Source organism: Lepidochelys kempii, chromosome 15 (assembly GCF_965140285.1).
Source record: "Lepidochelys kempii isolate rLepKem1 chromosome 15, rLepKem1.hap1, whole genome shotgun sequence".
In the NCBI taxonomy this organism is placed as follows: domain Eukaryota; kingdom Metazoa; phylum Chordata; order Testudines; family Cheloniidae; genus Lepidochelys; species Lepidochelys kempii.
This window is the reverse complement of record NC_136394.1, coordinates 26931369-26957835: the sequence shown is the minus strand read 5'-3', so window position 1 is coordinate 26957835 and position 26467 is coordinate 26931369. Positions and strand designations below refer to the sequence as shown.

Here is a 26467-nt window from a genome sequence, read left to right as displayed (position 1 = left end):
CAGGGCAAGCTCAAGGGAGGGGACAGGAATGGGTGGAGTGGGGGCAGAGCCAGGGGTTGAGCAGTGAGCACTCCCCAGCACATTGGAAATTTGGCGCCTGTAGCTCCAGCCCCGCAGTCGGTGCCTATACTAGGAGCCGCATATTAACTTCTGAAGGAGCTGCATGTGGCTCTGGAGCCACAGGTTGGCTACCCTTGGGTTAGCCAAACACCTGTCAGGGAAGATCTAGGTTTACTTGGTCCTACCTCAGTGCAGGGGGATGGACTAGATGACCTCTTGAGGTCCTTTCCAGCCCTACATTTCTATGATTCTATGGCTGGAACTTGCCAATCACAGATTTATTATTTATGGATCACCAAGCCACGGCTAAAACAGCTTTTTCCACATTACCTCCAGCACTGCTCATAACACACTACAAGGCTTTTAGTTCTGTCTCCAATGTTTACTGAAAAGCAACAGAGACCCAGCTTTATCAACTCCTACTCTAGTGCAAAATTTTAACTCTATAAGGGCTAGAGACTTATACCAGTAATGAAATGAGATATAGCAGCATGGCTGGCACTTGGGGGGGTGATTTTTTTTTTAACAAGACCTTGTCTTCATTGAAATGGGTTTGCTGGTATAACTGTCCCTGTGCGGACACAGCTAATACTGGCAAACAAAAGAATATTTCCCCAGTATAACTGGGTATTTCTAAACTAGAAATTCTTCAGTCGACCTACTGATGGTGACAGTGGGGCTTAGGTCACCTTAATTACACCCCATAAGCAGTGACGTTTTTACAGCCCTGACCTACCTTTGTAGCAGGGACCAGCCCTCTGTGTCTACAATTTTTGCCAGCCCTAGCTACATAGGGTAGGGCTGCGATTTCAGTCACGCTCTGAGGTGAGGTGGCCAGGGTGGCAACCTATTTAACCATAGACCAGCCCTAAGATAGAGATTCCAGTAAGAACCCCTCCCACCATGGCAGGGTGACCGGCCAGCAAGTGTGAAAAATCGGGACGTAATGGGGGGTAACAGTCACCTATATCAGACAAAGCCCCAAATATTGGGGCAATAAAATTGGGACATCCGGTCCCCCTACCCCACGGGTGCTGTTACCCCAGTAACTCTCCCTCCTCAGTGCAGGTGCTGTTACCCCAGTACCCCACCCCCGGGGCAGATGCCGTTACCCCAGTATCCCTTCCCCCCCCCGGGGGCCAGTGACGTTACCCCAGTGGCCCCCGCGGGGGCAGCGGCCGTTATCCCAATATCCCCTCCAAGGCAAGGTGACGTTACCCCAATATTCCGCCCCCCGGGGCAGCGGCCATTACCCCAATATTCTCCCCCCCGGAGCAGGGCCCGCTACCCCAATACCCCCCCCGGGGCAGCGGCCGTTACCCCAATATTCTCCCCCCCGGAGCCGTTATCCCAGTGGCCCCCCCGGGGCAGGGCCCGCTACCCCAATACCCCCCCGGGGCAGCGGCCGTTACCCCAATATTCTCCCCCCCGGAGCCGTTATCCTCGTGGCCCCCCCGGGGCAGGGCCCGCTACCCCAATACCCCCCCGGGGGAGCGGCCGTTACCCCAATATTCTCCCCCCCGGAGCAGGGCCCGCTACCCCAATACCCCCCCCGGGGGAGCGGCCGTTACCCCAATATTCTCCCCCCCGGAGCAGGGCCCGCTACCCCAATACCCCCCCCGGGGGAGCGGCCGTTACTCTCGTACCCAGCTGCCCTCTCCTCACAGCTCCTTCAATGCCCCGGGGCAGGACAAGCTCCGCGGCTAAGGGTCCCACACCCGTCCCGTCACTGGGGTCACGTGTCTGCGCTGCCGCCTCCCGGCGCGCGGGGCGGCCGTTATAGCCGGGCCCCGGGGGCGGGGCCGGGTCGTTGGGAGCCTTCTGGGGCTCGAGGAGGCGGGGCCTGAGCGGGGAGATGGAGAGCCTCGCCGAGTCACGTGATCGGCGCTGTCATGTGACCGGCCGGGCCTGGCGCGGGATGGCGGCGCACCTGAGCTCGGGCCGGGTGAACCTGACGGCGCTGCGGGAGGCCGGGCGCAGGGAGCTGCGCGAGTTCCTGGACAAGTGCGCGGGCTCCAAGGTGAGGGGGCCCGGCCAAGCGCCCCTCGCCCGGGGGGCCTGAGCTGCTGCTTCTGGGACCTCCCCCCCCTCCGGCGCCTGCCCAATAACTGCTCCCCCCGTCCGGCTCCGAGACCCCTGGCTACCGGGGCTGCCCCCCGCCCCGTCGCCGCTCCGACCTGTCCGGCTGCGGGGCCGCCCCCCTCTCCCTGCCCGGCTGCGAGACCCCTGCGGGGCCGCCCCCGGCTTTACCTCCTCTCGACTTGCAGCTCTGACTCCCGGGGGAATTTCTCCTGTCCTCCCCCGGCGTGGGGTGCCATGTCTCTCCCCGGGGCTGTAGTCTGAGAGCGTTATGCGATGCTCTGGTCTCCTTCCCCCCCATCCTAATCTGCAGCTGTACGATCCTTTCTGGGCTCTTCTCAGGGGCTGGGGAAGTGACTCCTCTTCTCGCCCTGGTCCTGGTCTATAGTTTTGACAACCGGGGGGGGTTGGCCCCACCCTGAGATGCCAACCGGGCCTTCCTGGTCTGCAGATATTTCCCTGATAAACAGCCTAGCAATAACAGTCGATACCCTTTCCAGGCCCTTCTGTCTCAGCATCTCCAGGCACCTCAGACTTCTGGTAAATGCACCTTGCCTCATGGGCTCTAGACCTTAGCTAGCCCCCATCCAAACATCCCATGTGGAAACACATCCAAACTAAAATAAGGAATATTCCTTTCTCTGTCACTCAGTGTCACTTGCATTCACACGGGACTAGGACTAGCACTTACATGCAGAGGAAGAGGTGTTAGGAACAGCCCAGCTGCTTCTTTGACACCCTGTGCGCTCTAGGGACCCCTGAAGTAAAAAGCCTCAGGAGCCCATGGCAACATCACTGCACAGGCCCGCGCAAGGGTGGTAATAAATTATCCCAAAATGCTTTGCAAACTCAGACTAGAAACTCCGCCATTGTGTAAGGCTGGCTCCAGTGCTGGGCTGTCCTGTGGTCAGAATGTGCCAAGCAACTGAGTCCCTGCCCTATAGGCCTCAAGTTCAGTCAGAAGACGGCGCAGGGTGTGTGGTTGTGGCATCTGGACTGCTCTGTAGGCCAGATGCGTTCAGAAGTTCTGGGAGGGAGTGTCAGGTGCAGTGTGGAGTTAGTGGAGGACAGACAGAGTACCAGGGAGAGGGTGAGGGTAGAGTCAGGTAAGAGTGGAGTTGTAGTACATGAAGAACAGGAGTTTAGTGAAAAGCAGCCATGCTGGCCAGTGGCTGAAGTGGTCATGACAAATGGTTACAGGAGCTTGGACTGCTGACTCTTGGTGGCTTTGCAAACTATTGTCATGCTGTGCAGCATCATTAAAATGTAGCCACCTCTGTGGGGTAAGGCAGGCAGAGCCCAGCATGTACCAGTCACTGCACAGGAAGTTTTGCCTTTGACGTGTCTTCACTAGGGTGAGTAGAAAGCTCACTTAATGCTCTTACCAGGTGCCCTGCTAAACTGGCCAACAGTGACCATGACACTGGGTCAGGTTTTGTACTTGCACTGAGTGGAACTCCACTGTCTTCCGGGTAGTAAATGCAGCTGCACCAAATTTGCCCCAGAGTCCAGCCACCTCAGTTCCTTGTCACTTTCCCCTTTGCTAGACTCACTGAGGCAGGGCTGCATGGTTTTCCGATTCAGTAAAAATCTCTTGGGAGGTTTAATTAGCATATTTGAAGCGTGTTGTGCTCCTCTAATGAAAGGAACTAGAGATGGGCAAAGGGTTGTTGAAATTCAACGGTTAATTCATGACTGTCTTTTAAAATCAGCACTTCCTCGGAAAGCAAATGTTTGAGCTTCTGAGGGCAGCTCACCTACCCCAGGGTTTTCTTTCCTCTTTGGAGCAACTGACTTTTCTCCGTGGCTTTTTTTTCTTCCTAGGCAATAGTGTGGGATGAGTACCTCACAGGACCCTTTGGATTAATTGCACAATACTCACTTTTAAAGGTAAGCCCTACATGGCATTCATGTTGTGCTGATTAATACTGAGACTCTCAAAAGCTATTCGGACCCTCAGTCTCATAATTGCCTCTAGAGACTGTTAGCACAATTTCTATAAACTGTCCTAGTTTTTGCTTTTCAAACCCTAATTCTTACCGTCCAATGCTGTCACCACGGTTTGCCAGTCTTTTATTTCTCTGCTATAAAGCAACAATCTAAATGAGCTTCAAGAACAGACTCTGCCTTTTCGAATATCACTTACTGCTCTTCTGCCAACTCGCCTCCCACAGACCAGATGTGCAGAACCTTCATCTTTAATGGTGGTGTAATGCAGTAAACTAATAATTTACATAATCAGCATATGGAAATAGAAGAGAAATCCATGTTGCTATCCTTAGATAAGGTGTCACAGTAACAACTAATGGATCAACTCCAGCTGATGTGGCCCTTTCTGAAACCAGTTTTCAAAATAACAGGAGTTGAGTTGGATACCGTGATTGAATACCATTTTTGTCTCCTCACAGGAACATGAGGTGGAGAAGATGTTCACCCTCAAGGCGGGCCGTCTGCCCCCAGCCGATGTCAAGAATATTATTTTCTTTGTCAGGCCCAGGCTAGAGTTAATGGATATAATTGCTGAAAATGTGCTCAGGTAAAGTTGGTGTTTCAGTAAAAAGACAACAGCTGCTTCCCAGAGCTGTGGTGGTACAGTGGAGTTAATGTTTTCTTTTTCCCCCCTCCTCCTCCCATCCCTGGTTCATACCAGGCATAAGTTATGAGTGACATAAGTTGGGCAGATTTCAGCCCACTCACTAATAATAAATCTTTCACTTCAGTGTGAAACTGCTACACAACTTGGCATGACTGGGATCAGAATCATGGCCTATACGTACAGCATCACTGAAATGCCGTCATTTCTGGAGTTGGAGGATGAGAAGCAGGTGCATAGCAACAGGATGGAGAGGGGGAAATTTTTGGTTAAGGACACCAGGGAAAATCTCTACTCAGTTTTTATTAATTGCCCTGGAACCATTCATGTTCATCAGAGCAGATAGCTCTTGTTTGAAAGACCCACCGACAGTCAATGGCAAAAGGTAAAGGCCGAGTCAACCCTGCTTGGGATTCGAACCTGTAGATCTGGGCAGAATAAGTATTAGGCCACAGACCTACTGCTTAATCCTTGCGCCATCCCCTTCACTGTAAAGGTGTTGATTTGTACAAAATATTCTGAAATAAAAGGCTGTGAGAAGGGTTGCCTTTATTTATTAGGAACTTGAAAGTATCAGTCAGGAACTCTGTCTTGCTTCCATTCAATGCCCCTTTGTCTTCTGTATTGCCAGTCTGAGAAACCAAGGTTAGTGTACTGTGTTACTGTACTCAATCTTATGACAACTTAAGCTGACTCTCTTCCAGTGAAGACAGAGTTCGCTCTCCGCTGAGGGACTTCCACATCTTGTTTGTGCCCCGTCGCAGCCTATTGTGCGAGCAGCGGTTGAAGGATCAGGGCGTTCTGGGATCCTTCATTCACAGAGAGCAGTACAGTTTGGACCTCATTCCATTTGATGGAGACTTGTTATCCATGGAGTCTGAAAGTGCATTTAAAGTAAGTGCTGATTTCTTCCTTGAGGGAAAAGATACTTTGCACGTTTGTGTTGCATCCATCATCCAAGGATCTCAAAGCACTTTTCAGACTGGTTAGCCACAAGGCAATGAAAGGAGTTACAGAGCAAATGTGGTCTGACTGTAGTAGAACAGTGGACTGGGAGTCAGAACTCCTGGGGTCTGTTTCTGAATGCCATGATGCACCCACGGACCCATCATTTTACCAGGCTATGTGTCAGCTTTCCCATCTGTTCTAATGGGGTAATACTTGCATGAACAGAATTTGTGAGGCTTAAATAACTAACCTTTATAAAGAACTTGAAGTTTCCTGTGTTAAATGTGTTACAGAAGGGTAAATTGTAATTGTTAGGGTGTCACACACCACAGCAACACAAAGACTTAACACTTGTCTTAAGATGGGCAACAGTGCTGTGTGTGTGTGTGTATATATAGATACAGATATAGATATCTATCTCCTGCATTGCCAGCACATCACATGTAGTGCCATTAAGTCTGTGTGCGGCTTCCTTTAGCCATCTCCCCTTAGTGTATTGAATCTAGCCCTGTGTGAGCAGCAGAGAGGATGTCCGGACATGATAAAACTTGCCAGCTTGGTGACACATTTTCTAATTGACCAAGTCACAGGAAAGAGACTTGTTGTTTCAGCTCTGTTACTCTGCTGCATTAAATTAGGAGCAGCACATTGGCTAGAGAATTCTAAAATAATGGGTTTGATCTCATAACAGTTCCCGAATGGTCGTTATTAACTCTAATCGTTCTGAGCAGAGAGAGCCCCCAGGACGAGGAGTTGTTCTGCTTGTGAATCCAGCTCCCCTTGTTGCTGGCCCACATCAAAGTTGCTGCTTTGCAGTCCTGTCGCTGGACCGCCGGCTGGTGTCACAGAAGCAGTGTTTCCGGGAGGAGTAATCAAACGACCCATTGTTGCTCCTGGCCCCAGCTGTAATCTTCCCCCTCCTCTTGAATTCTTCTCGCGGTTGAGGTCTCTCTCCTCTATGGAGGAGAGTGCTGGGCTTAATCTCAGGGTCATTTTTTCTCTCAAACTGAATTTTTGGTTGTTCTGTGCATGTGTCTAAACAACCAGCCTGCACCTGCAATGCTGTATGGACGGCTAAATAGCATGGTGAGTGGTAGCATTCACTTTCACGTTCTGACTCACTTTTTAAAGTGAGTTTAGTGCTGGAAACGTCCCCAGTTGGCATTGCTGGAGATCACTGTCCTATTTAACCACAGAACATGTACTGCAGGGGGTGGGGAGGAGGCGGGGCAAGGTTCCTCGACCCTGACCCCATGTAGAAGGGCAGGAAGGGCTAGCTTAGTCTCCACAGCCCATTCACTCCTGGAGCATCTTCTGTGGGCTTGTGTATACAAACCATTGGGTGCAGGGCAAGCTGGGGCATACATCTGTTGTGTGCTAGCTTTGAAAGCAGGGTAGATCAGAGTCCACTGGGGAACTTTTACTGTGTGGCAGCAGGGTCCTCATGGACAGTTGGTGTATGGCAGGTCAGTGTGGGGTAGATTTACACCCCAGCTCAGTGTGCACTCACTGTTCATATAGACAACCCTTCAGTCAGACAGCTAGTGCTAACTATAATGATGATTTTGTGACCTGCATGCTTGTCCACTGGGGCCTGCAGCAAAGCACCAGCTGGTATCCCAGTGCTCGCTGATAGCAAGTAATGACTTTGGATCACTGAAACCTGGAGGTGAAAGGCTCCGTATCCTTTAAGCAATCCCTCAAGCCATCCAGTTCAGCCAGGTTCTACGTTTAAGATGATCAGGCTAATTAAATATCCTCCGTTTCTGTAACCTTCCTTTCCCTGTCATTTAGGAGTGTTACTTGGAGAGTGACCAGACAAGTCTGTACCATGCAGCCAAGGGACTGATGACCTTACAGGCACTTTATGGAACTATCCCACAGATCTTCGGGAAGGGGGACTGTGCACGGGTAAAACAAATTTAAAACATCTTTGTTTCTAAGAAGATAAATCCTTTTGTTTCTGGTGGTGGTTGTTTTGGAGCTGCCACTAGTGTGTGTTGGGTTTATTGATACTGTGGGTCACGAGCTGGATTTTGCTGCTTGGGCGCCTGTTGGTCGAAACAATTCTCAGTCAATCTGTCACTGCGGGTTTTACTGTCACGAGTCCCCTCTGAGTTGCTCCCCTAAAGGAACGTGTTTATAAGTGTGTTCCCTACTGGTCGTCTTGCCTGCCCAGATATCTTCCCCCCCCTCCCTGGTGAAAGTCAGCTAGCTGCTGAGAGGCTGACACGCGGTGATATGTATGTCTGTATTTCACTGGAGTTTGGACAGTTCACTTGGTTTTCATGAACACTATGATGTTGGAATCCCAGAAATTTGTGGGTGAGGTTCTGTGGCCTGTAACGTGCGGGAGGTCAGACTAGATCAGGGATCGCAAACTCGAATCACCACGAGGGCCACATAAGGACTAGTACATTGGCCTGAGGGCTGTATCACTGACACGCCCCCTCTCCCCCCACGCTGCCCCCGGCCCCGCCCCCACTCCACCCCTTCCATGAGGCCCTGTCTCTGCCTCGCCTCTTCCCACCTCTTCCCCGCCCCCATTCCAAACCCTTCCCCAAATCCCCGCCTCTTCTCCGCCTCCTCCCCTGAGCATGCGGTTCCCCGCTCCTCCCCCCCTCCCTCCTGGAAAGCGCTATGTGCCGCCAAACAGCGCCTGCAAGTAGGCAGAGGAGCGGGGACGCAGCGCACTGGGGGGAGGGGGAGGGGAGCCTGGTGAGCCGCAGGAAATAACTCCGGGGGGGCGGGGAGCTTGGCGGGCTGCAGGAAATAACCCCACGGGCTGCATGCGTGTTTGAGACCCCTGGACTAGATGATCACAATGGTCCCTTCTGACTTAAAGTCCACAAATCTATGAGTAAATTAGAGTTGATAAAGACATATTGACCCCGACCAATGAATGAATGTTCTCTGCTCTACCTCTTTAGTGCTTTGTGTAATTTAATTTAAATATCCCAACCAGTTGGGCTTGCACGCCTCCCCACGGAAGACCGTTCCACAGACACATAGATTTCACAGTCAAGAAGATTCTTTGATATTTGACCTAACTTCATCCCTTTTCTCCTAGTTAGACTCTCTTAACCACTCTAAGTAATTCCCCTCCCTCCTTGGAGTTAACCGACTACTGATAGCTGAAGGGTTTATGTACCTTCATCTTTATTCATCACTTAGTCAAGTTACGTGTGTTGTATCCTTTTGCTCTCTCCCCATAATTCAGTCCCTCTTACCAGATCATTTTTGTTCTTATTCTCTGAACTCCGTGCGGTTCATAAGTATCGCTTTTGGTAAGGAGGCATCTGGAACTGAATGCAGAGTTCAGGTTCTGTGACCATTCTGTCAGACTAAACTAACCAGTTTTGTCGTAGAATAGTTTGGTTTGTTTCTTAATGGCCCTTCCTCCAGTTGTACCAGTTACACAGCTTGCCTCTCCTCCCATTCACTTCTTATACATGCACTTCTTTTCCTGTTTTCATACGTGCATATGTCTCTAAAGCTAGTTATCACAGCCACCCTTCATGGTCTGAGCCATAACGAACCAAATATTTTCTTTCCAGCATGTGGCTAACATGATGATCAGGATGAAGCGAGAGTTCCCTGGAGGCCAGAACTCAATATTTCCAGTCTTTGATACCCTCTTGTTGCTTGACCGCAATGTAGACCTGTTGTCTCCTCTAGCTACTCAGCTTACTTATGAAGGCCTGATTGATGAAATATATGGAATTCAAAATAGTAAGTGCAGCAAACCATGGACAGTGAAACGAATGGAGTAGAATAAAATTCCTGAGTGCTAGAATAAAGTGCAGGGTGCCAAGTGGAATTTGGGATGAAGGTGAGAATAATTTAGCTGAACCTACAAGAGGGGTGGCTTAGTTGCTTGATGTAATTAAAAACCCTGGTTTCAATCCCAAAAAGGTGAGCTCAGTGCTTCATCCATCCCAAGAAGACGAATTGAGCACAATGCTCTTCGCTACGTGTGAATCCTTGGGATGTCAGCTGTACATGGACATTAGTGATCCCAGGGCACTTTTCACAAGAATAGGGATTTTAGCTAAAATGTCCCCTCAACATGCTGTTAGTTTCCACCCTCCACTGAAGCTGATGCTCTCTGCACGCACTTTGTAAAGCCGTTTACCCCGCTTTCTTTACGCTCCATGGGATGATGAAAACTCTAGGGCCAGAAGCATGTGGAGCTGGTAACTTCCACCTAATGTACTGATGAGGGTGAGCAGAAGGCATCTCTCTGGTACTGTATGGATCTGTGTATAGGGCTCCTTGTTTACATATAGCTAGTAGGGATTTTTACTCTTTCAAATTAGGGGAAATCATCTTATATGTGGCAGCATTTCTTCCAAGTTGTAATATGGGTGTTTACACAAGGCTAGAGCTGCCTCTTGCTTGGGGAAAGGTTTTGGTTGGTTGGTCAGTTTAAGTCCTCGGGTTTGAGCTCTAATTTGTCTGTTTTCTTGCTGTGTTGGTAGCTTATGTGAAACTCCCTCCTGAAAAGTTCGCCCCTAAGAAGCAGGGTGAGGGTGGCAAGGATCTCCCCACGGAACCGAAGAAGCTTCAGCTGAATTCTGCCGAGGAGCTGTATGCTGAAATTCGAGACAAGAACTTCAATGCTGTGGGGTCAGTGCTAAGCAAGAAAGCCAAAATCATATCTGCAGCCTTTGAGGTAAAGGACTTGTACACCGTGTACTGCCCAGTAGCATGTCACCTGGGCAGTCTGCTCCTTCCGGGTGGAGAGTTGGGTCTGACTGCTCTGCACATTTGAGCATGAAACAAGGCTAAGATCCACTAATACCCCTTCCAATGCCTACCTTAGTATTACATGAATGCAGCCTTTGGCATTTTATTTCCCTAGTAGTTTTCAGTAAATTGAACACATGGGATCCAGACTGTCCCATAGTTAGTGATGGTTCAGATTCCAGGTTTTGGCTTGAGCTCATCTCCACTTTAAAATTCTTTAGGGTCTTGAAGTAGCTTAAGCATCTTAAACTAATCTAAAGCCTCATTAACTTTATAGCACCACCCAGCATGCTAAGTGCATCATAAAAATACCAGAAATAAAGACTTGTCCCTGCCCAAAAGAGCTTACAGTCTAAATCAGACTTGATATTTATATAGCGCTCATTATCACACCTCAAAATCTGGAGTGTGTTTATCCTCTCAGCACTCCTGTGAAGTAGGACAATGTTGTTATCCCCATTGTACAGATGGAGAACTGAGCCACAAAAAGTGAAATATTGGCCCAACTGAAGTCACTGATAAAACTCCCTTTGACTTCAGTGGCAACAGGATTTCACCCTAAGTGACTTGCCAGAAGTCACTGTGACATTCCCCAGGGTGCAATCTGAACCTGTGGCCTGCTGTGTCCCCTTAGCTCTGCAGCCTGGGATGCCTTTTATACTACTTTCCTGATGAACACCAACCCGTCCAGGCTCTGCTCACTCTGCCACCAACATGCAAAGTCACTCCCACCTGAACACATGACTGCTATGCCCAGCCATCCATGAATTGCATACAGGGCCACACCCGGATATCCTTCAGCCCACGCCTTGCTCCCCAGACACGTGTGTCTTGTACTGCTCAGTAGCCCACTTGACAGTCCAAGCTCCTAGATAGTTCATCACTCCAACAATGGGTAATGATTACGCACCAGGCTTGTTGACCTAAGTAGAGATTCCCAAGTACTTCAACAAAACACACTGATTTAAATAAAACAAGTTTCTTAACTAGAGAAAGACAGATGACAAGTGATAAGGCCTAGAAGTCAGAATTGGTTACAAAAGAAAAAAGGATAAACACACAACCTAATTCCTAAACTTTACCAAGGCTAATTGCCTTCAAAGCAAAAGGCTTGTCTCACTATGTGCTGCAATACATTTCACAGGTTGGCCTGGGACCACTCCACTGCTTTGTTCAGTTCTTTCAGAGTCTTCGTTGTCATCAACAGAGAGATGGAAAGGTGGCTAGGGACACTTTTTTCTCCCCTTCTTATACCCTCAACCCTTTGTGCTGAAAAATTCCTTCCTGAGTCATGGGGCCAGGCAGTTCCATTGCATATGTGAGCTCCAAACTGTCCTTCGGATGAATTGTAAATTTCTTGTTTACAACTCCGCCACAACCACCCCTGGAGAATGTCCGATTACACCGGTAATGGCTCCTTAGCACTTTGCTGGCATGCTAGGGTGTTTTTGTCTCTGAGAAATTGGTTTGTGGGCCTTACCCAGAACCACAGCATGTTTCAGTAACAATCCTATAGCAAAACCTCATAATTTTACATGCCATGTTTGTTTCACACATTTCAACAGGATGAGGCATACTTTGCACAAAAGATATCATAACCATATACAAGTGGTGAACATGGGGTACAGGGTGTCACAGTCACACACAAAGTCGGAGACACAGCAGGGAATTGAATCTGAGTGACTGGATCATCCTCCCTCCTTTAGGAAAACCAAAGAACTCGCAATTGGAGGAGTGGGGCATAAGACCAGTGGAGGGCTGGCTAGAGAATGGGAGGCGCTTATGCTGGTTTAAGGATTTCTTCAACTACAAGCTCTTTGGGGCTTGGCCATCTCTTTGTGCTAGATTTTGTACACAAAACAATGGGATCCTGACCGCTTCTAGCTGCTGCCACAGTCAAATACACAATAATAAGAGTGTACATGGCCAAGGACTAATAGACACTAGTTGTCTTTTAGCCAATGGGCACCTATTACAGGTGTGCAGTTTACCAACAGTGAGACTCCAGTTGGCCTGTCAGTTGTTGCTCATTAGCTGTAGAATTGAACACTCTTCTCCCCCTACCCCCCGCTTTTAAAAACAAATACACATGCAAAACGAGGAAACAAGTCACACAGTGCTTAACTGTGCGACCTGCTGTGCTGTGTTAATTTTTTGTTCCTTCCATCTGCTTTTAGTCACTTCTGCCAATCTTAAGGCCAGTTAGATGTACCATATATCCATCTAAATTGTGCATTCAGATTTGACTTGCAGTAATAGACACTTACTGGGGAATTAGTGTTGGAAGCTCCCAAAGATTAAAATACTTCACACTGGAAGGGAGGAAAGAGATGTGAGATTTTGTCAGATGTAATAGGTGATAATGAAACAGCAGTACTTTGGCAGCGAAGGGCTTGTAAATTGCAGACTTCATTATCGCTCTCCTGCCTGTACTTGCCCATTTGTATAGTTTACATTTTAGTCAAGATAATTTTTAAGAGCGCTTACTTTTGTAGTCATTGTGACAAGATGTGGATAGGTTGACTGGGCAAAACACAAATGTCTGAATTGTTCTGACTAGGAATTCTTAGATGTCTGCGCTTCATCAGACCAGGTTTTCTAGATTGCTTGGGGCAGACTTTAAGGATTGGGACTTATTTAGTTTGAAATAACTTTTAAAATAGGCTGCTATTCAGTTTTGGAGAGAGGGGAAATACTCTCTATTCCCCTTCCTCAGGGTACGCCAAGCACTTCACGCTTCTCTGACAGCTTTCATCTGAGGAGCTGAGAGCTTCAAAAATGCTAGTTAAGTCGTACACCCTGCGAGAGAGGGGTGTGTTCTCCCTGTTCTGCAGTGGGGGAACTGAAGCATGGTGGAGCTGGATAACATGCTTAACCATCAGTCAGGCAACAAGTCAGTGGCAGTGCGAGCACCAGAATGCCCCATGTTTCTGACCCAGTCCCTAGCTTTAACCACTAAACCTGCCTCCTTACGCCATCTTGTCCAGCTCTGTAATGAACATGAAGTTTTATACTCTCTACTACCCATTGATAGAACGTTGTAATATCATCTTTCAACCTGGGTTCCATCTTTGCTGTTTCCTTTGCCTCTTCTCTTTACAGCCCTTTGAGTGTAGCTTTTAAAATGTTTCAGGCAACACTTTGCAGATTGCAGATCCCTGAAATGTTTGAAACTGTTGCATAAGATTTTCAGTCTCTTTTCTAAACTAGACCTAAGGCGGGAGAGAGCAGGGAGACATCTGCAATCTCCTTTTCTTTCTGCTTTCTCAAGGATTCTCCTTATATTTGACAGAAATAAAGATAAGAATTTAAGCTAATATTTTACATGCCTGTCAGAAAAAGACCCACCTGAGTAAATGGGTCAGTAGAATTTTATAAGATTGGTTTAATATCTACTGTATGTTACCTTATCCTAGGGATTTAACTCCTTAGCTACAGAGCAGCTACAAGAAAAGGAGTACTTGTGGCACCTTAGAGACTAACCAATTTATTTGAGCATGAGCTCATGCTCAAATAAACTGGTTAGTCTCTAAGGTGCCACAAGTACTCCTTTTCTTTTTGCGAATACAGACTAACACGGCTGTTACTCTGAAACCAGAGCAGCTACAGTGTCTATGCTTTGAAATAGTATGTCACAGTGACTGCATCTCAAATCCAGTGACACTTAATGATAAGATCTTGAATCTCCTCATACTACTTGATGTATTTGTGTGGAAGATCAGCAGCCACTCCTCTCATCTACCAAAGGAAATAAAACTTCACTTTTATGGGCCTCAGTCTCCCTATCTGTGAAATGGGGATAATAATATTTGCCAACCTCAGAGGGCAATTGAGGCTTGCTTAATGAACACTTGAGAAGTACTCTGGGATCTTTGGATGGAAGGCACAATAGGAGTGCAAGATGCTGTACTATTTTAATGTAATTGCACAGAGAAACGTGATTAGCAGCCTCTCTTGTAAAATAAGATATCACTGTGATGCCAGTGGTGGTTTTTCTCATGGTGCATTTACACAACAGCTTTATAAACTGATGAAGCAACAGTGCTGTTCTAGGAAACAATATATTTTTGTAAATGCGGCCTATCTGAAAGGTCAGATGTCACTGAAGGTAATGGATCAGTGTTTCAAGATGACAGTAATGAAGCTCACTACTTTCCATTTTTCATAAAGCAATGAACACAGTACACACTAAACAGACAAAAACACACCTTTTGATGAAATGATTTACAGACATTTATTATTATAATGAATAAGCTCTAAAGTATAATTGCTGGGTCTTTTTAGGAAAGACACCATGCTAAAACAGTTGGGGAGATCAAGCAGTTCGTTTCACAACTGCCACACATGCAGGCAGCAAGAAGTTCTCTAGCAAACCATACCTCGATTGCGGAGCTAATCAAAGACATTACTAGTAAGTATCCTTTTCAGTATTCCACCTACAGTTGATCTTGTGTTATGTCTTGCAGCCAAAGATACAACTTTGCTGATTTCATAAAAAATTCAGACACCAGGAACAAAATACTTGCCTTATTTGTACTTGGGCGACTCTGCGACACCATTTAATACACAGATAAACTGACCCTTATTTTTAGGTACTGACTTACTAATGTATTGAATTTTTTTTTAAGCATCAGAAGATTTCTTTGATAATTTAACAGTGGAACAAGAGTTCATGTCAGGAATAGACACTGACAAGGTGGGTGGAGAGCAATATCTTGCCTTTACGTGATTTTTATCTTCTAACCACAGTCTCCTAATCACAAAACTTGGTGGGGGTGTGTTAATACAGAGAAACCTAGACAATGGCTGACTCTGATTTGATGTCAGTCTTGAAAACTTTTAGTATGTTCCTTGTGTGTTATGGAGACGTTCTTTCCAAGTGGTGCATACCACTTAGGATGCAGTGGGCACAATTTAAGTTGGCGTTTTATAAGTATGTCTTGGTCTGGTAAGTTGGACGAAAAGGGGCTTTGCCCCTTTATGGGCTCCCTTGTAACAGGGCCAAAAAGGAGGAAAGCTTACAGCGATGGACAGGAAGGGAAGGATCCAGTTGGGGCCAGGCCAAGATTACTGTATTGCCCTTCCTGCTGACTGGGAGAGGTATTTATACCCCACATAGCCACGAAGAGGGCCTCTTCATGAGGATCTGGCTGGAAGCTCCCACCTACCTATCCATATACTTTGCATAGGACCAGGTTTGCTTTTGGCATTCTGTGGCCATTACTCTGGTTGCCTCTTCTCTGGGGGGCTGGGAAGGCATTTTCCCCTCACTGCCAGATTGGCCAAGGCAGGGTGGGTTTTTTCACCTTCCACACAGCTGATCTGAGGACCCAAGGTTAGGTTATCTCGCAACTTGTATGTATAACTTGTAGTGGCTGTCCAGGGCAGGTACTTGCTATGGAAGGGATGCGCTTATCAGATCAAAAGGCTCAGCAGGAAAGCATCTTTTATGGGAGCTGAGTATAGGGGGTTCCTAAATCTGCATCAGCAGAGAGCCCATTCTCCCTCCTCCCTGCACTGTACAATTTATTGTTGGCTTTTCCTAGACATTAAAGTGAATAAAGTTGCAGCCTAATTAACCTGCATCCGTGGCCTCCTGTCCGTCTTCTGGTGTGGATGGGCAATAGCTGCTGTGCTGCATTTTCTATCTGGCCCGGGGAGACTACGGTCACCGTTACAATGCTGTGGTTCTGCTGCATAGAGTGCAGCACGGGCAACTGTCGACACAGCTTCAGTGCACTGTGCTTTGACTTGTGTAGTGCTCTGATGATATGGGGGTGGGTGGGGAATCAAGGATGAGAGTTTGCAAAATACTTGCAGTGTATCAAATAGGATCATAGATATCCATTGTTGACACCATTGACAAAGCTTGTTAATTGGAACCACCAACGCTACAAAGCTATTTTGCATATATCTAAGCTGCTTATGTAACTGCTGTGATCCCTGTTTTACCTTGTCCATCACTATGGGAAGCGTAAAAGCATCTTCCAAGAATGTTATCTTTGCTTTGCCATTAAAAGCAAAAACAGAGCTTTTCTTTTCAGCTCTGTTAAAATCCTAACCTAGGTTTTTGGTTGACAGCTTGAATGTCTGTTTCTTTATAGGTCAACAATTACACTGAAGATTGCATTGCTCAAAAACATCCACTGATCAAGATATTAAGGCTGGTTTGCCTGCAGTCAGTGTGTAATAGTGGACTCAAGCAGAAGGTGTTGGACCATTATAAAAGAGAGATTCTCCAGGTCAGGCTAGAATTGTTTAACTAATAATGTGGATATTCCTTGCAAATTAAGGTCTCAATCCTGGAAAGATTTGCACACCATACATATCTGTGCACACATGAGTGATCCTAATGAGTTAAATAGGACTATTCACATGTGTAAAACTTCACAGGATCAAGGCCTACACGTGTTTTAATCACTGTCCTGTGTTTTTAAAAACTTTTAACAATGTGAAATATATTTAAACATATTTATTTAAAACATGCATATAATTTTGTTTTGGGCCACTGTCATGCTTTCTGTTGCATACTGCAAAAAGACATTTGTAAACATTCATTTTAACTTTACACACTCACTTGTTCCCCTATGAGTTGTCTTGAAACTGTGTCCCTAAAATCAGTGTTTAATTGAATTCACTATTTAAAATGTCTCTCATTGTCTTGCAAACCTTGATGGTGTCTTGTCTATAAATTTCAGACTTCAGCAAGTTGTTTGGTTAGTGTCTAGTGTTACATAAAAATCCCCTGATTTTATTTCTACTCGCTCTTGATGCGTAAATGACAATACTACATTAAAGGCAAAATCTTCATGTTACAGACTTACGGCTATGAACATATATTAACCTTAAACAATCTGGAAAAGGCTGGACTCTTAAAACTTCAGACAAGCAGTAGAAACAACTACCCAACAATCAGGAAAACCATGCGGCTGTGGATGGATGATGTTAATGAACAGGTAAACTGAATACTTTTATCAACAGACCAGTTGGAAGATGGACACAGGTGGCGGGTGGGGAGAGCTTGTACATTTGCAAGATTTTAATATGCTGAAGTATCACTTTTCAGTAGAAAACTCTACTGCTGTTCATTTCCCTCTCCTTCTACAGAACCCAAATGATATTTCATATGTGTACAGTGGCTATGCTCCATTAAGTGTGCGTCTGGCACAGCTGCTTGCTCGCCCAGGGTGGCGTAGCATAGAAGAAGTTTTAAAGATGCTCCCAGGACCCCACTTTGAAGAGAGGCAGCAGTTACCAACTGGCCTTCAAAAAAAGCGTAAGCTTCTTTGGAATAACTTGATTAGTCTGTGACCATTCTACTGTGAAATTCACTTACAGAGTCTGATATAGTGACTGACAGCATCCACCTGGACTGTTCATTTGATTAGTAATTCTAGGTTTATCATCTTCCCAACTTCAGTACAGTGAGCTGCCTTTGATCATTGCCCTAAGGTGGTAGAAATAATTCCTAGCTATTGTACTGTATAGCCTTTTTCATCAGTAAATCTGATAGTATTTACAAAGGAGGTATTACCTCCATTTTACAATAGGGAAACTGAGCCATAGAGAGGCTGGGATTTGCCTGAGCTCACTGGCAGAGCCAGAAATAAAACCCATTCAGTGCTCTATCCACCAGCTCCATATCACTTTTGCAATTTGACCGAAATCTGTGCTTCAGTTTGGCCCTAGGGTGACTTCAGAATAACCCTGTCCTTTCAGCGCCAGTCCAGTTTGTAACTGTCTCTATAAATGTTCAGGTCAACAGGGAGAAAACAGAGTAACGCTGGTGTTCTTTCTGGGAGGTGTGACCTATGCTGAAATTGCTGCACTGAGGTTTCTTTCTCAGATGGAAGATGGAGGCACAGAATATGTCATTGCCACCACTAAACTAATCAATGGCACAAACTGGATCAAATCCCTGATGGAGAAACTGGAGCCCGCACCTTTTTAGAAGCTATGTAAAGATTCAGTAAAATGCTTCAGGCTGGCATGGGGCCTTCAGAAATGACTGCAGCTGGAGAACATGAAATCATGTTTGCACGGGTGCATGTAGTGGCTACACTCTGCTCTGTTCCTGCTATATACGGAACTTCCCTAATAACTGAGTGACTCTGACAGAGGAATATGAGGAAATAAAAATCAGTATTAGAGCTGTTGGTGTCTGAACTATAAAATCATAGACCTAACACAGTGTTATGCTGTCTGATCTGTCTGTCTCTCACAAAGCCCTAGGCCGCTTCACCTTCAACCAAGGGAGACTGGCCTATAATCTAATTGATCTCTGTGCTAGCAAGTCTTTCCTGCTGCCTTTAGTTCTCCATTTCTTAATATCTCCCCCCTTACATCCATGCCTGCTTACCCCAGCTAGATGAAAGTTGTCCCCTCTACTTCTGTCAATATTTGTTACTTTCCTCTCTTCAGTATCTGCTCAATGGTGGTGGCCTGGTAATAAATGTAGTTCAGCTGTGTTTGACTGTTCCTACCCCCCCCCACTCCTCATACAACCAAACAGACAGCAAATGAGTTTGCAATAGACACTATCCCCTTCCTATCTGCCTTTGCAGGGAATGATACTCTCTGGTTTCTTTCTCCCATTGCATACGTCCCTTTTGTAGCAGTAGCTTGCACTGTACAAGTTGAATCTGTTTTTCTGGGTATGTCTACAAACCCAGCTGTTTAATCCTTGCAGGTCACTGACAATTAATAATAAAAAGACAGGGAGAGCTTGAGTGGCAGAAGTCACTTACATTCCTCAAATCTCAAGGGCTCATCCAAAATACAGCTTCTTCCCCTTTAGTTTGTCCTTACCACACAAGTTTCGAGCAACATCACTCTTATCTGAAGAGCCATTGCAGCCTCCCATGGCTGCTGTGTACGTATTGATGTTACTGGCTGTGTGCGTGGCTGCTTCAGAGCACATAAGCTGCAATAAATATGTAAATCCTCAGTTACTGATGACAAAGGGGCTGCTGGAAACCACCATCCCATGTGAGCAATAAAGGAGAAAAAGCTACACAAAAGTTGTATATGAGTCTGTACTCAATAGACGAATATCTGCTTAAAGAATTAATAGCAGGGGTGGGCAAACTACAGCCCCATGGGCTGGATCCTCAGGGCTTTGGATGCAGCCCGTGGGATTGCCACCCCCATGGCACCGTGCCGCTCCCCTGGGGGGTGGGGCAGAGAGCTCCACACACTGCCCTAACCTGTGGGTTCCACACCCAAAGCTCCCAGTGGCCAGGAACCCCTCCCCCAGGGATGTAGTGGGAGCCGTGCAGCATGGGGCCAGGGCAGGCAGCCTGCCTTAGCAGCAGTGCCGGGCCAGACCCTGCACCCCAAGCCCCTGCCCCAGCCCTACATTCATGGCCCTCCATGCAATTTCCCCAAGCAGGCCTTGGGCCAAAAAGTTTGCCTACCCCAGTTATATACATCTTCATTTGTTACCTCTTAAACAGCAATGATTGCTTAACAAGGAGAAGCTGACAAACTAATGCTCCTTTAGAGCCCTTGTGATGCACTGGGGGGGGGAGGTCTCGCAAGACATTTTTTTTTGGTAGCCTCAAAGTGAGGCCTAAAACTCTTGCTGATGGCCGCACTGACAAATTTTTCCTAAATAGGCACATACACATGTCCAACTCCTTGTAATTTATTGACCCTTTCTGCAGACTCAAAAATAATGGCGTTGTCTCTCTCTTCTTTACTGGCCCTCAACAGAACAGAAACACAAATAAGCTGCTCTGCAGGGTCTTGTCTTTTTAAAGAAGACTCTGCTGCTGTGAAAGTAACAAACAGCACTTTTCACAGCAGCAGACACACTCAGGCCTGGCAAGCCCAGGGACACATTAAGCCTTAGATGGGGAGGTCAGCAGGGGGCAGGTATTGGGGGGGGGAGCATAATGGGCTGGTGAAGGCAGCAAGGGCCAGGGGCAATGGGGATGTGAGCCTCACAGCTGGGGGGTGGGGGGGGGGGTGGAGCCCCATGGCCCGAGCCTGCTGTCCGCCACCCAGGGCTGGACCCTGACCCTACCGTCCCAAGCAGTGGTGGGCAACCTGCGGCCCACACATAGCCCATCAGGGTAATCCACTAACAGGCCAGGAGATGGTTTGAGTTGGATTCAGTTCTGCCTCCCGCATCATCGCCAGAGCTGGCCACTCTAGTTCAAAGCTGTGAAAGGGCTCCCTTGTCTGAAGGAGGAGCCGAGCCACAAGGAGCAGCTGTGCCAGCAGACGGTCAGTGTAAATAAACTGTCTTGTGGCCCACCAACAGATTACCCTGATGGGCCGTGTGTGGCCTGCAGGCCGCAGGTTGCCCACCACTACTCCCCAGGAAGGTGAGGAACTCACTAGTTGTCTGCTCCTCCAGCATTAGTCTCTCCAGACGGGGGCAGGGTCAACCCCTGCTGGTGGCCCTGTGGGAGGGACCACTGCTTTGCCCCCCGATCACTGCCCAGGAGGCTGTGGCTGCAAGAAAAGCCCCTAGTGGCCGCCTTTGGGAAACACTGCACTAGGCCTCCTACATGAGAAGTGCTGAGTATCATCAGCCACCCTTTCAAGCACAGTGGGTGCTTGACACCCCCTGAGTTTAGGAGAGCTAGATTAATTATTCTCAGTGATTCACCTAGCTTTCCTGAATTCATAATGAGTTGAATTCCAGTGTTACTTATGCAGCTGGAGTTCAAGTTCAAACCCATCTAAAATGTTTGGCCCTTAAGAAAAAGAATCCAGGTGTTTTTTCAAGCAGAAACTCTTGCCTTAACAAATGTCTCCTGCTTTAGAATTCACCCTCTTTTGTGGGGCACATTCCTCCAACCCCATAGTTATACTCTTGTTAATCCTTTAAATAGTCTCAATTTTTTGTTGAATTGTGATCTAAAAGACAAGGTTTGTGATTAGATGAACATTCTATATTCTGCTACATTTGTTTATTTTAAATTGAAGTTCCGTGAACATTTGTGAAACAAACCCTAATATTTAACCAAATCCTCCCTTTAGCATGTATATTCTTCAAGCAGAAACAGAAGACTTTACTGAGGGCAGGTCTACACTACAGCTGGGATCCATGCTCTGCGATCAATCCACCAACGGTCAATTTAGCAGGTCTAGTAAAGACCCATCAAATCGACAGCAGATTGCTCTCCAGTCAACCCCTGTACTCTACCCCCGATGAGAAGAGTAAGGTATGTCAACAGGAGATTTTCTCCCATCGACCCCCGCGGGTCAACACAGCCTCAATGCGAAACTGCTTAGCCAATATCTAGGCTATGTCTACACTACCGCGGTAAGTTGACCTATGTGAATAACATAGCTGGAGTCGACATACCTTAGGTCAAGTTACTGCGGGGTCTACACCGAGGGGGGTCGACGGGAGAAAAAAATCTCCCGTCAACTTACCTTACTCTTCTCGTCAGGGGTAGAGTACAGGAGTCGACTGGAGAGCGATCTGCTGTCAATTTGGTGGGTATTTACTAGACCCACTAAATCAACCGCTGGTGGATCAATCTCAGAGCGTTGATTGCAGCTATAGTGTAGACCTGCCCTTAGATTTCTACCATACAAGTAATATACTCTTAGTTAACATTTTTATTTCTTTGATAAGTACCTGAGGAACATTTGACTTTTTAAAGTATGTAAAAAAACTGAACGGGAAATTTACCACCTGATTGTTCTTACCTCAGGTATGCGTGAGCTCTCCAGTAATAAAGCATCTGTCAAACTGAGGCCTTATATCTTATTACAGAATAGTGGGCTGATTTTCCAAGTATTGGAATCAATACTTGGCACCTTTGAAAATCAAGCCATAAAGAATTACAAATTGCACCTCTGCAGAGTTCTTTGCCTTCCAATTTTAACCATATACAAACACATTTATAGTACTCAAATATACTAGGAAAGATAAAGTGACAACCATGAGTTTAGGTTTAGTGTTTAAAAAAAAATCAAATTGACAGCTCCTCAATAGGCTTTCATAATTTTATTATTTAAATTGATTTTTCTTTCATTTGGATATACATTTTCTCCTGTAATACTGCATCATTTTGATACTGCCTGAGACTGAGAGAACAAAACTGAGGAGAGAGAAGAGTAAAACCAATTAATCTGGTTTTACTAGCCAAGCTAAGTGAAATGTAAAAGGTAATAGCATAAATAGTTAAAAAACAAGAAGTGCTAGATTATTTAACTTTTTCATTTGTACTAAGTTGTTGGTAACTGGACTTGTTTCATAAAAAAATATTTTTAACCTGCGTATCAAATTAAACTTCAACTTTGGCCAGAAAGAGCGTTGTGTGTCAGCATATCATTTCTGAATGGACATCAGAACTAGCAGCTAGATTGACAGTTACACAGACACATCAGCTACAGGGTCTCTTCCTGGAAATATGCAAGAAACAAAGTCCGGAGTTGACCAATTCTCCTGGGGAGCAATTACTACTTAACAAGCTTCCTGAGCTTGTTTATGTTCCCTTCTAGCTAAGGTCTTTCTGACCGTGGGGTAATAATTTGATAACAAGAGATCCTGATTAAATTAAGAGGCCATTTGCTAGAGCATAATGTCTCAATAGGTAAGAGATTTGATTTGCAGTAGATGCTCTTGCTTCTCTGTGCTGCATATATGTCTGGTTGTTTAAAAGCCAAACCAAACAACCTTTACCTTTTAAATAGGATTATTAGTAACCAATTCACTGAGACTAGACTGACATCTTGACATTTTTTCTGTCATTTTAAAAACCAAACAGTCTCTCTCTCTGAGGCAGAGATTCTGTGGTGTGGATATGTGAAATACAGTATGTACCAAACTTGACTTGTGATATTGCAGAGGTAAGCCTACCTTCATCCATCATTTTTGATAACCGGGCCTAACTAGATCTACAGGCATCCATCCGGTCACGTCCTGTTGATCTTAAGAGATTCCTCAGTTCTCACAGACAGGCCATTAAAAAGGAGGAGGATGATACTGGAGTGGAACAAGGCTAAGAGCAGAAAATTATACAAAAAGCAGAATATGCACAATAAAGTATCCAAAAACATAGGAAACTGACTGGTGAAATAAGAAGAAGGAGATGAGCTTAAGATCTGATGCAGAAAAAATAAGGATATTTATGAAAACACAGTGTTAAATGACAACTGGGAGGTGGGGAGTTTCATGCATTTTAAAGTATGCAATATATTGTTCACATCAAAAATCTCCCTAGGATTTATGGCAATACCAATGGTTGGACTGTTCTGTACTGGTGTGCTGTCAGCACAGAGAAAGCAAAGGGTCTATGTCATATATAATAATTGGTCTCTGACCACACCTAGTCCATTAGTACTGGTGCAGGCTGTAAATACAACCTCATTACTCCTGACTCTTCGGATTAGCAGACCAGAAGGGGATCAAACTACATCACCAACCTTTTAGAAGCCAGAAATTCAAGAGAAAGCTACAGAACAAAAGCAAACAGAAACTTTAAGAAGTAAATGCAGTCACCTATCCCACGGTAAGCAGTTTATTTATCTCTTTGTCAAGATCTTGTTCCATAATTAAATTCACGTAAAACATTGGTTAGTAAATAATTTCCATACTCTGAAAAACTATATCTAACAGATTTTTTTAAAATTGCAGTATTTTAATACACCTGACCATAGCGTGGGGTGTGGGGAGTTTAAAAAAACGTTAAAACAAAATATATATATATTTTTAAAGCTGCTGTTTAGATTTCACTTCATGTTTCTAATTAATCACTCCTTTGTTAAGTGGTAGGATGGAATTCATTTTGCTTCGACTGGAGGTATATAATTTGAAAGAAAAATAATCCTTTTTGGTTAGTATTAGCCTACTTTCATTTTCCTTTTGGTCATGCATACAAAGGTACAAATATTTTTGCTCTGGTAATTTTCTGATGAAGGATCAATGAACATGCAACTGTAGATGGGGGTAGGATTCCTTACACCTTAAAAGCCTAAGTAAGTAGCAAACAACTATTGCAAATATATTGAGATTTTACATAAAGTTCACTAACTGGTGTCAACTGATTGGGCAATGCACAAATATATATTTAACTGGGGAGGAAAGAAGTTTAAAACATCTTATCCCTTTCCCTTTAAAAATAAAAAAGGTTATTTTAACAGGAGTTATGAAGCTTTCAGATAAATAAATTTATCTTTAATCCCAAATCTTCCCCTGATCCAAAACAAAAAGCCTGCTCTGTTCCTGTCTGTCCATTAGAAGCAATTATAACATTAAATATTAACAGTGGCTTCTCTGGAGGAATTGACCACTTTGATTAGAGCTTTTTGTTGGTACTAATGCACCATCGGCGAATGCTCTAAATACGAAGCTCACCAGCCACATATCAATTGACAGAAGGGAATAATTCCAGGAATTGGCTGGGACGTCATCTGTCTGCTCGTGCCCTAGTCCACCCATATGTATTTTTAACCTTGTTTATTTCTTCCACTCTCCCACCCCACCCCAAGTCCTAAACTGGTTTGTGATCAGATCCTGCAGCACCTTTCAGCACTATACATCCTGAAAACTCTGAAAGAGACTTTCCAAATACACAAACACCGTCCCAGCCTGACACTCTCCCCTGGCAATTAAAAAGCTTCTGACAAACCATAGTGTCTACAGATATTGTTTATACCAGAAGCTATCTGAATCCAGACTTTTCTACATGCAATTAGCAGGCTCTCCCTCAGCTCTGCAACCGCTTGCTCAGAATGGTTCATTCTCCCCTTTATTTCTCTTCCTTTCAGATCAGGGTACGTTAGTGGGGAGCAGAGTGTGAGACAACGGCAGAAATCCCATCTGGCTTGTGGTGCTTGGAGGAACCATGCAGGAGTCCTTCGCTGTCCACTTCCTGAAAGTGCTGAAGGAGCTCCTGGCCTTTGTGCTGTTCAGTTACACAGTGCTGATTGGGGCACTGCTCCTGGCTGGCTGGACAACTTATTTTTTGGTGCTTAAGTGACGGCTCCCCTCTATCTTCTTTGGCCACAGACTAGTGCAGAATGTGCAAAAGTCACCACCAAGTACCCTGCAGCTGGCATCTGCTCAACAAATAGAATGTCAGTTCATTTTGGCTCCACAAACTTTGCAAGTCTTTGTTTTATTATTGGCTAAATACAACCTTATTTTCTTTTGTAAAACAAAAAATGATTAAAAAACACCTTGCTGACCCCCAGTGACTCTTCGAGACTCAATCTTTGGGATCAACCCTGTCCCATGCCTGAAGGATCAGAAAGATGGCTGGCAATTTTGTTTTCTGATCAATCTTCTCCTTTTTGACATCACTCCTGAAAATAGCAGCTTGTTGAGGGTGGTGGATGAAAGGGAGGGAGAAAGCCCAGAAGTGGTGCAGAACCATTAGAGTGTGAGTTGGCCTCTGAGCAATCAAGTCCAGACATGTCTGCTTCAATCAGCCTTGTTATGGCGGTAAAGGCAGACAGAGGCTTAACTTTTTAATTTCTGATCCTCTTATTCAGTCCTGGAAGTGCTTCCCTCAAATCAGCATAACGCATGTCTCCTCTCTTTTTGTTTCAACATTTTTATCTGATGGTGTCCAGTTTTCCAGCCTTTCCCACCGGAGCATGATATTAGCATATTTGGAAGAGCTGAAACCAGCAAGGCAAGAGTTTTACTGGGACCATGCTGTATAAGCAAGCACTAAAAATATCCTACGCAACTAACCTGTCCCAGGAGAGAGGGAATAAAGTGACTGGCTAGGATTTTCTGTAATTTCTATGGGTCAGAACTGTTCATCTTAAAATAGTGGTAAGACTAAACAGTGGTATCTGGTAAATCAGCATCACTCCATTGAAGTCAGTGTAAATCAACCCGAAATCTCAAACATGCTGAAAATGTGCACCTTCATAAAGCTGTATTAATTTCTTATGCTTTTATTTAAGCAGACTGAAGTGTAAAAAGGACAAGTGTCCTTGGGAGTTTGTTTAAATAATTCTATGATTTTTAGAAAGAAAAACAAAACCTATCTTTTAACTTTCATGACCTACATGGCATGTTTCCAACTTCTAACAAACATTTTAATAACTGCAAACTAC

At 45.5% G+C, this 26467-nt stretch overlaps 2 protein-coding genes across 5 annotated transcripts; both read left to right on the top strand.

Annotated features, from left to right (window-relative positions):
• Positions 1-1936: 1936 nt before the first annotated feature.
• Positions 1937-18579, top strand: VPS33A (VPS33A core subunit of CORVET and HOPS complexes). Of its 4 annotated transcripts, XM_073313350.1 has the most exons (13): positions 1940-2080; positions 3964-4029; positions 4548-4675; positions 5437-5626; positions 7475-7591; positions 9238-9412; positions 10162-10355; positions 14714-14840; positions 15058-15125; positions 16534-16671; positions 17248-17385; positions 17537-17705; positions 18187-18579. In XM_073313350.1, exons 1-13 carry the CDS (start codon positions 1979-1981, stop codon positions 18378-18380), a joined length of 1806 nt encoding a protein of 601 aa, XP_073169451.1. In that variant the 5' UTR covers positions 1940-1978; the 3' UTR covers positions 18381-18579. The 4 variants fall into 4 exon arrangements, 3 of the variants coding, with proteins under 3 accessions (XP_073169453.1, XP_073169452.1, XP_073169451.1); XR_012155123.1 differs by lacking the exons at positions 14714-14840; positions 15058-15125; positions 17248-17385; positions 17537-17705; positions 18187-18579 and adding an exon at positions 14896-15021 and having other exon boundaries at positions 1937-2080; positions 16534-16617; XM_073313352.1 differs by lacking the exons at positions 14714-14840; positions 17248-17385; positions 17537-17705; positions 18187-18579 and having other exon boundaries at positions 1937-2080; positions 16534-16623.
• Positions 18580-21926: 3347 nt separating this feature from the next.
• On the top strand, positions 21927-25583 carry LOC140898695 (uncharacterized). The gene has a single exon (XM_073312879.1). The coding sequence runs from the start codon at positions 25243-25245 to the stop codon at positions 25375-25377; it is 135 nt and encodes a 44-aa protein (XP_073168980.1). The 5' UTR covers positions 21927-25242; the 3' UTR covers positions 25378-25583.
• Positions 25584-26467: the final 884 nt, after the last annotated feature.